Genomic DNA, 10,253 nt, shown 5'->3' with positions numbered 1-10,253 from the left:
CCCCTGCATGAAACTGTTAATTGGTGTCGAATGACATCATTCAGTATACTAGTTTAATGTTAATCTTGACAGGAATAAAACTAATGCAACCAAATCATAAACTGGACACCATATATCCTAAGCACCAACAAATGGATGTTTTATCCCAATAAGAATTCTAAGACAGGAATGATCATGCATAACGAGGAGCAGCAGAACAAAGTTCCTTGATGTAAGGACTAAAGTAGTCATTAATGGACGGCGGAATCAAGCGATAAAAGCAATCTTGGCTCATCCCAGTGATTGCCTTGCAACAAGCTGGTCCAACATTTGGCTTGTTAGTCCAAAACACAGTGACAATGTCTACAATGCAAGCATCAATATCTTGTAAATGTGACTCACATGGCTGAATTTCAATAGTAGGCCTGGATTGCTTAGAAGGAGTAGAACGATTGGCAGAAGATGGAGATGTGGTGGTAAGAGGAAAGAATGGAAACCAGGGCGTCGAGAGTGGCAGTGTGGCGCTAGGGAAGTCTTGATGACACTTCCATGTGAACTGGCCTGGTTGATAATGCTGTGGTAGTCCTCCAGGTACATCAATGGCTAGCCCTTGTGTTACCCGTAAGGCTGAGCAAGCAAAAAAAATCAGCAACCAAACGGATAATATTTTCATTTTTGAGCTTGAACTCGTCAAAAGAATAGATTCAGCTAGGCTTATTTTGCATGTGGGAATGATGAAAACTTGAAAATGTGGTTAAATTTAATAGGCGTGAGATTTGAGAAGTTGAGTTGCAGCTGAAACTGTCCTGCCCAAGAAAACTGGTTATCATGAAAATGTCATGGTTCTTAACAATGAATTTGTTCTAAATTTATTCACAAGTAATTCAGGGATCATGCTATCTTTTCTTTCCAAGGAGTTGTTATTCATTGAGTGACATAATTTTAATGTGATTACTAATTAGTCTTAACAGATATTTAATTTTGAATATCACAGGCCATTGAAAAGATAGCCTCGACACAAGCAGAGTCGCTGATATGCTAGTGTTTCCCTCACACAACAGGCCAATGCTTCAACGAATTTCAGATGAACATTTAGTTTGCAAAGCAAAAACCAAAGGTGCAATATAATAATTTACTGGCCGAAAAATCACAGCCAAATACAAGTCATGACCATTAGAAGACATGAAATTTGTGTTGCTTTTTAAATATTGGGCAAAATTTCGTGAATTTTACATTAGAGATGGTGCTTAAAAACACAGAAACTCAATGTTACAACAGAAATGGTTTCCTTCAATGAATTCCATCCTTGCTACTATACTTGAATAAATCATAGGAAGTTTCTAATCATCAAACTACGTCTCCCACTTTCTGTCAAGAGATAAAGTGGGACAAAATACATAGGAAAGGTATATTATGAGAGACAGTATGCTTCCAATGCTAGGAAGTGCTCCATCAAAAATATTTAATTTTCAACTTTCTATTAGGCAGTTCTCTTCGAAGAGTGAGAGGATGAATCAGACTTCTCAGCCAAATAGTGCTCAAGCATATCTTCTTCATCATCTGCATTAAACCAAAGTGATCAAATAATTTCTTCCATCCAATTTGCAACATTTACGCTTCAGTTTTACTAAACCACATCATAATTATGAAAGGATCAAATAAATGTTCTTGACTCAATCAATACTGGTTATAGTCTTGTGTGCCAAGAGAGAGACTTACCTTCAAAATCATCATCATCAAAATCAATATCTTCCTCGTCTTCCTCATCAGATCCTTCATTGACTGGAGCTGCACCTTTCTGCAGAAGATAAAGTCACTATGTTAAACATGCACTTTCATGAATTAAACAGACAATTTCTACTGATATCACTCTGTGTTCTTTCTTTGTTGACTCAGGATTGCTTCGCACCGTAGAAAGGAGTCCAATCATCCAATTAGATCTTTGGCTGAATAAAATTTAATAGACTTCTCATCTTGCATATACTTTTTTAATACTAACATAAATTTTGTTGAGCCTCAGATTCTACATAGGGTAAAGATATAACTTATTACAAGAAAGAATAGTGGTTTCACATAGTGATTAGATTCTATTCCTAAAAAGGTGGAAATACATGTTAGAAAAAGGCTCATTAATCAATGGGTACAAGAATTCGAAATAGACCATCCCAAATTCGACTTAATCATTAAAGATTATTAGCCAATCTAAAGGAAACAATGATGTGCTTGTTTCTGCTATCCTACCAAATCCATGGTCACAAGGATATTGATGTTATATGTCCACAATGTTATAGGGAGAAAAATTAGGAAGAATAAATTACCGCTGTGGCTCTTCCACTTTCAAACCACTGCCTGCCTGTGAGCTTCTTTTCCTTGGGTGCTGTGAGAGCAGACTCGGGCATTAGCCTGAAAATTGATGCATATAGAGTTTATTTGTGATGGTATAATATATGCCTTCTATTTTTCATAGCATAGACAGTTTTGCTTTTTCTTCTTCCTTTTAACACAAAATGCATCATGATGAAGAGGTAGATTAACCACAACAAACTAAGGAAATTCTCCATGCACTAAACTAGAAGAGGGACAGCTAGCCCAGGATTATTTCCTCTAGTGCAGGCTATGTTGCTCTGGCTCTTCGTTTTTTCTAAAGTACACATGTCAGACACCTCAAAGTGAATGTGGGTATGAGGCATGACCCCCCAAACATAAGGAAAAACTGAGCAAAAATTCTACATAAGAATGTTGGAGATGTACCCATGTCTGCCATTCATACCCAAGTTTGAGCAATGTAGGTTCTAGGCGATATTATAGCACATTGAAAAGTCACCTCTCTTATGTAGGTACCCTTATGCTTAATTAACTGTAAAGCAAAGTTTACTCATATGAAAACATCTCCATGATTCTTTTTTTTTTTTTTAGGAAGATTTTCATGATATGAACTGTGTTCCAAAGTGTAGAACCAGAATAGAAACTGCATTTTAGTTATTTCCTTTTTTCCCCCTAATGACATGGAACCCATTATGGTAGCTATTGGTACATGTACTACAAAGCAAGACACAAGAGCTATTTAAGTCCAGACTGACAAGATAGGAAACTGAAACGAGGACATGAGGCGCTACATCTTGTCCAAGGTCAACCACTTCTCTAGCAAGGATAAACTTTATATGATAATGATAACTAGCACGAGGAACTTTAGCATGTTTACCACTAGCAAACTTGCAGACTTGAGAACAAAAACCTAACAGAAAAGTAATGTTTGTGCACATGTGCATACGTACAAAAAGCATTTAGCTATCAAACTTACTTGGCTCGCTCTAGTGCCAACTCTGCCTCAAACCTTTCCCTCCATGCCAAAAATGTATCAACAGTAACAGGTTCTCCATGCGGTACAATTACCTGCAAAAGGAAAGCTATGATAGCTCGTTTAACATGAAGACTAACATCTGATATTAAGAATAGGAACAAAGCATCAATAAGCCATCAAACTTTGCCCAAATGATGCAGAGAAGCCCTCATACTTATAGTAGGTTTAATCAGGCTATAAAACTTTTTATTTCAGTGAAATTAATCCAATTACTAACAAACTTGTTTACCAACAACATGAACACTTTTCATAGAAATTAACAAAATATTTTTGAATATGGAATATCCTGTAACAGAGTTGCCTTTATTGCAATTTGCACCTAATATTAGGTCAAAGGTTTGATTGAACCAAATAAACGTACTATGGACAGTTATACAAAGCTCAATGGCCTCTAGATTTCATCCTTTAAGAAAAATTAAAGGTACCTATCATGAATGTGCAACAAAGGAAAAAGGAATTTTGGGATCATAAACAGAACATTTGCAAACATCTTTAGCTTGAATGCAAATGAAGATGGAATGTAACTTTAGGAAAAATAAAATAAATAAAGAGGCAACTCATAATTGTGTGACAGGCTTCACTGTATACATATGCAACAACTACTCATCTGGAATAATAAAAAAAATGAGGCTCTTTCTTTTTTTTCCTTTTCTTCAGTCTGCTAACTTCGTCCTTTTACACACATAAAGAGAAACATTAGTGCCCTCAAACTTGAACAGCATCATGATTTGGGATCATAATTAACACAAAGTGTTATGTTGTTGCTCTTGGATTTATCTAATAGATACCTTAAACCATACGTCTTTGTCAGATTTGAACAACAAATGAAACACACCACTGCTTTGTCGGATTAGATAACATTTTTACAGCAGATCAACCATTTAGCATTAAGAGTTCCAAGTGGAGATTATGAATAATTTTTATAATAGCACAAACAACAAAATCCCTAAAACTATCTACCAGGAAAGTGTCCAAACTTTTATTCAGTAGATACAACTTGTCCAGAAATCTAGTTGCTATAACAGTAACCAGCATAGTATCTCTTTAGAATATTAGCACTCTCTTTCATAAATTAACAGTTATTCCCTGATTTGAGGAAACTGATCCTAACAGGTTGCATCACTGACAAACATCGTTGACATGATCCTGTCATTTCCTCATTTTTTGAAGTTTGAACTTGAGAAAAAAGCTGGTGAGAACAGTTGAAGGAAAATCAATAGGAAAGATACTGGATCCAGTTTGTTTCAAACCATATCTCCACAAGCTCAAGGGGTATATTTCTCAACTTCCATTAACTTGACAGCAGGCACAATGTGAAACATATACATCCTTCTTCTCAGTCATTGGTTTTCAGTAGAAGTGACTCAACTATTTAACTTCTCCCCTCTTCTCCAAAATACTTTTACACATTTTTTGTAACACTTAATGCTGTAAAAGTAACATCCTTTCTAATGTTGGCACTCAGTCTCAACTTCCTTTCTCTTCTACACTCATTTTCAAGTCATTTTCTACGTGTACTCAAAGGATATTTTATGGGTCTGACCAAGTCGAGTTTGTCCAGCATTCTAACTGATGTCAGTTGAGATTTATTTGACACATTTACATTATCAACACTGCAAACTGGGAGCTTCACTATACCTTTTCTTTTACTTATACCAAGCATTTATAATAACAAAAAGGCCATTTGTTTCATGCTTCTAGTTAATGCTTGGATACCAGATCCAACAATGTCAGAAGCTCATCATGAGCACAAGCTATCTAATTTTTAACTTCGAAACATATATCGAAATCTATCCTTGCTCTCAATTAGGCATCACTGGGCATAACCTTGCAACCCGCATGTCATTGTAGCGTCTTAGGACAAAAACAACATTCCTCTCTCTAAAGGTCTAAGTTGTTGTATATTAACACATGCAAGTAGTTCTATCTACAGACCTATACATACTAGAGCTATTTATACAATGAACATAACATTGCATGTAACTAGCAGGTGGGCAATGGTTGAAATGGAAATAGAATTCGCTAAGGATTGCCCAAAAACAAAAGCTATAATTACACTTGAATCTAGTAAACATCTAACCAAAAGAGCAGAGGAAACTAAAACGCAAAACATATGGCCACACCTCATCTTTTGTTGCCTCTTCTTCTTCAGCATTGTCAGCATCAGCATCTTGGCCATATCTTTCAGATAGCCATTCCTTGGCTGATGTAACCAAAGTGTAAATCATAGCCATTCCAAGGTTTTCAGATGCCTGAAAAGTGCAATTATCAAGTGAGAATTTGCACAATATGGAACCGTATAACCACTTTACATATAAGAATATATGCTAGTAGGCATACCAATCAACATAATACTTGTTATTACTACCTTCTTCTAGAAAGAAAGATCAATTAATTAAACAGATGCTACTGGAGCAGATTATGAATGTAAGACAAAGTTCAATTGGCTAAAGTTTTGGCACACTTGAGATTCTCATATGCCATTTAAAACTTCCCATAACACTTCCCATAAGGAGATTTTGCATTTATCATTACATGGTGACAGGATTGGAGAGATATATGACGTTAACTCTCTGTTAAGAGAAGAAAACTGAACTTTTGGAAGAATATCCCCTGGAAGCTTCAGATATGCTTAAAGAGTAAATTACAACAGAAGAAAATGTAACCGCCTTGCAAGGTTACCTCCTGTTCAAGCTTTTCTTTCACAACTTTCAGGTCACTGGTTTGTATTCCCCGTATACTGGAAAAGGAAATGAAAAATGCAGATTATTTAAAGAAGTTCATCATAAAGAACAATATCATGAGGAGCAAAGAATGCATCTTCTGAACAAGATCCCAAATGTTCAAGATAAAGTCCATCCATTTTTAGTAGATGGAATAATCAGCAACCAACTTGCAGAAAATGACAGTCTGCCATCCATTAAAGATAAATGTTAAATAATGTCAATATTGATAATTTATCACATTCGAAATACTATTATGTATTTTAGTCTGATTTATTATATGGGGCTATCGACTAAAGAAACCATACATGCAAGTCTATAAGGACACAACACTTCTAAGATTTAGTCACATGGTAACCAGTGACACGTTAGTGCAGACTTTCACTATAGATAGCTTCAAAATTATATCAGACGAAGAAAACCAAAAGTAGATCTAGATCTCCCCTGGTACTAATTATACAGCTACTTATGTTTGGAATGAAATATGACATAGCGCTGGCAGAGGCTTGTTTGGTTCCATCTTCACATTCCAAAGCATACTTTGATTACATGGATGGCTATCCTAAATAGACTGCCTACCAGAAACAGGCTGCTGTCCTGGGGAATTTCCGTTAGAAGTGAATGTGTGCTGTGTAACCAAGATCTGGAGACCAGAGATCATTTGTTCCTTTCTTGTGACCATTCCAAGCTTATATGGAAACGTATGCTGCAAACCTGTGGGATTCAGAGGGATGTTGCTGACTGGAATGCAGAATTACATTGGGCAGTTCACAGACTCTGAGAGAAAGCTCTAATCTCAGTCATCCTACACAGAGCTTGGAGCGCTTTTGTCTATTATTTTTGGAGAGAAAGATATAACAGAGTTAATGGGCAAGCTGCAAGTTCGGGTTCCAAGGTTCATAAATTAATCACAGATGCTATTCAAATGCGTCTCTATGGTTAGAAGAACATTGCTTATGATTCTGTAAATAGGGAACTTTGTACTGACTTGGGCTAAAAAGCTCTATGTTTGATTAAATTTTTATGTGCTGCCTCTTGCAGCAGTTTTCTTTGCTTTTTTTGGGTAATACAAATTTGCTTATCCAACAAAACAGTAGATCTGACAACTAGTAGGCTCGGTTTGGTTGTCAGTTTTACTAACTTCTTTGCTTTCAAAAACAAAAGGCAAAAATGAGTACGGGTATAGAAGAAAAAAATACCTATAAGAATTAGTTTCATGGATAACAAAAAGCATGATCTACTACAGTTATGAAACATTAAGTGTGAATTAGAGTTACTTTCCGTCTATTTGCTCCTTTTTAATCAAATAAGATGTTGTTTTTGCTATATAGCAATATCTGAAAAGGCAAAAATCATGTAGCAAAGGTGATCAAGAAAAAAGCCTTGACGATTTTCAGAGGTCTATATTGCCTACATGCAGCAGATGAGCAGTTGTTTCAGAGGTGAGGAGCATATGATTAATTAGTGTTTCCACTCATGAAACATTTTACTCTAATCGAACATTAAAAACAAAAATGCAGTTAATAAATAAAAGGCAGTTGTTTGCTGTTCTAGTCTCAGGTGGTATTAGGGGAACACCAATGAGATCAAGGAGAAGTTAAGACTTTGCTTGGAAAGGCGGAAGAATGGAGAATTTGTCAATCTAATGGCCAATACTTGTAATCATCTTTCTAGTTTATAACATAACCATTGGATTAAAAACTTTTCCATCCTCCCATTGAGCAAAGCCCAAATGAACTTCAAACGAAGGGAAAACTTATTTCCTTCTCAGATCATCTGAGTAAATGGAGGATGGTCATATATCCTTATAAATAGAGGATGCATACTGGCACATTGCATTGAAAGGACATACTGACCTTTTTACATTCAAAAGTGGAGGCTCATCTGGATACTTTTCTGTATGCGAGAAAATCAAAGCCAGCTGAACTGCAACAAAAGTTTGAGCAACAGCTTAGGTTCACAGGGAAACAGAAAATCCTGAACTAAGGGCAGCAAACAAAATTCCCAAAGTTAAGCAAATTGAATCAACTTTCATGTCATAAATATATTTGTCCATGTCAGCATATAAGGGTGGCTGCAGATAAATATGACACACTACAATTTGTTGGATAATATAAAAAGAATAACCTGGTGTGGTTGACTGATCTGTGTCATCATCCTGTCAAACAGAAAACAAGGCAATTAGATGAGAGGAAAATTACTTGCCAGGGCACAAGACTCAAGAAGAATGAATAATGATGTAGAACCAAGATAAGCATGCCAAACATTCTAAATCATTTCAAGGTGCATTATTACTCAGCAAACAACTCTACCACTACTATCCCATGCCATTGTAAGGTCATCATGAAAAACTAGAACAAAATGGGCTTATAAAAAAATGCCAAGCACGTCACAAAAATTGCAGATAACCTTCTGTATGGATAAAACGCACCTGAGGAGATAATGTTATTTGGAAGCATCTATTCGAAGTGCTTAGCCCACTCTCACCGGAGTGAATTTCTGATATAAAAGCAGAAATCATTACAGGTCAGGAGGGAAAAGGAAATTTTCTCACGTAGAAAACAGAAGTCCAACAAAAAAAAAAGGGGGGGGCGGGGGGGAGAGGGGTTTAGACCTTTGAATTCATCCATTAGTATTGCTTCCAGTGCTTCAATTTCCATCTCCTGCTCCTGTACATAGTCTGTAAACATAACTCAGAGAAATGACAAAATGTTGAAGGAAGTATATCATAAACCAAACTCAAAATCACTTACTCAGTAGATAAAATTCCTCTATCAATTGATTAACTAAGGTTTAATCACTATTACAAATAAGGTTAATCTATCATATTTCATGTCCTTCTTTAGCTGCTTGGGAAGAAAGGCAGGATATTAAACTTGTATGTTTATAACCAGGGCAACTGTATATGTTAGTTCACTGATAGCTTGATGGTTTATCGATGATTTACCAGCATGAACCCCTAATCTGTGCTTAAGATTCTCTCAAAGACTGTACTTCTAACCCTTTTGCTTCACTAACACTCGCATTGATTTTGTTTAATAAAAATCAATCATCATGACGTAAATTTCATGATAACTTATAAAACCCATATCACCAAAACCTGCAGAAATAATTAACAAAACAATAACCATTTGATTTCACCCCCCAAAAGAAAAGTCATTGCAGCTGCTGATATCTCTGATTACCTCGAAAAAAAAAGTTTCTCTCTTTATAACGTACTTTAAAGAAACAAAACCGAATTGGATTAAAAGAAAAACCCAAATCAGAAAAACCGATTGAAGAATAAGAACGACCAAAAAAGAGAGCTGAAACTCAATCATGCAATTTGAGATCGTTGAAGGAGCGTTCTCAACAAAATTGACTAGCTGAAATAGTAGAATTTGATTAGTAAACATAAAGTTTTATTGAATAATGAATTAAAAGAAAAAATAATTACCAGTCATGGTTGTCAATGTGATAATACTCCTTTATGCGTTTTGTTTTTGGATTTGTTTCTGCTTTTCCTCTCAAGGGTGGGCGAAGCTCACAGTTTCCGTGGACACTTCACCAGCGATAACTAAAACCTAATAAAAGCTAACTACCTTTACCAAAAAAATAAAAATACAAGCTCACTTCAAAACTCACCGTTGCACTTTTGTTTTTTCGTTTTTTCTTTTGGCAAGAAATTTTTGCTGGTCGATAAATTTTATTTTTTAAGGTTTTGTAAACATTTATTTTATAAAACAAACACACATATATACCAATATATAAAACATTAAAACTCAATTTACATTTTATAAAGGGTTTTTTGTGATAAGAAGATGAAGCATTGCAAACAAGTAAAAGATATCGGAGGTGACGAAGAGGAAGATCGAAGCAGTTCTTGAATTACTAAGTATCATGGCAAGTAAAAGAGAATAAGAAGAGAATAGGTAGATAATGTATAAAAGGGCTAGAGAGAGAAACTCTGAATGAGAATAAGGTAGTTCTGAAAAGTGAAAGTTCCTTCAATGAATTGTGAAAGCTCTATTCAAAAGTAATAGTTACAAGAAAAAGATTTAATACACGTAATGAATGATATTATTAATGAAATTTTTAATATTAAGTAACTGTTACTGAAAGTTAATATCGAGTAACGGTTAAAAACTCATTATATGACTGTTGAAGTGGTTAAATGTAATTAGACTTGTTTTAAAGTAAAAGCTAACAAG

General features: G+C 35.3%; 2 protein-coding genes across 2 annotated transcripts; both read right to left on the bottom strand.

Annotated features, from left to right (window-relative positions):
* On the bottom strand, positions 173-652 carry LOC108662451. The gene has a single exon (XM_018122828.1). It carries the CDS (start codon positions 650-652, stop codon positions 173-175), a length of 480 nt encoding a protein of 159 aa, XP_017978317.1.
* On the bottom strand, positions 1,153-9,646 carry LOC18596098 (RWD domain-containing protein 1). Its single transcript, XM_018123909.1, has 11 exons — positions 9,500-9,646; positions 8,678-8,743; positions 8,495-8,562; positions 8,191-8,221; positions 7,920-7,989; positions 6,023-6,080; positions 5,464-5,592; positions 3,281-3,372; positions 2,298-2,382; positions 1,699-1,777; positions 1,153-1,539 (listed from the first exon to the last, which is right to left on the bottom strand). The coding sequence occupies exons 1-11, from the start codon at positions 9,504-9,506 to the stop codon at positions 1,460-1,462; spliced, it is 765 nt and encodes a 254-aa protein (XP_017979398.1). The 5' UTR covers positions 9,507-9,646; the 3' UTR covers positions 1,153-1,459.

Source organism: Theobroma cacao, chromosome 6, assembly GCF_000208745.1.
Source record: "Theobroma cacao cultivar B97-61/B2 chromosome 6, Criollo_cocoa_genome_V2, whole genome shotgun sequence".
Classification (NCBI taxonomy): domain Eukaryota; kingdom Viridiplantae; phylum Streptophyta; class Magnoliopsida; order Malvales; family Malvaceae; genus Theobroma; species Theobroma cacao.
Note: the sequence above shows the minus strand (reverse complement) of the source record. Positions and strands in the feature narration are given on the sequence as shown.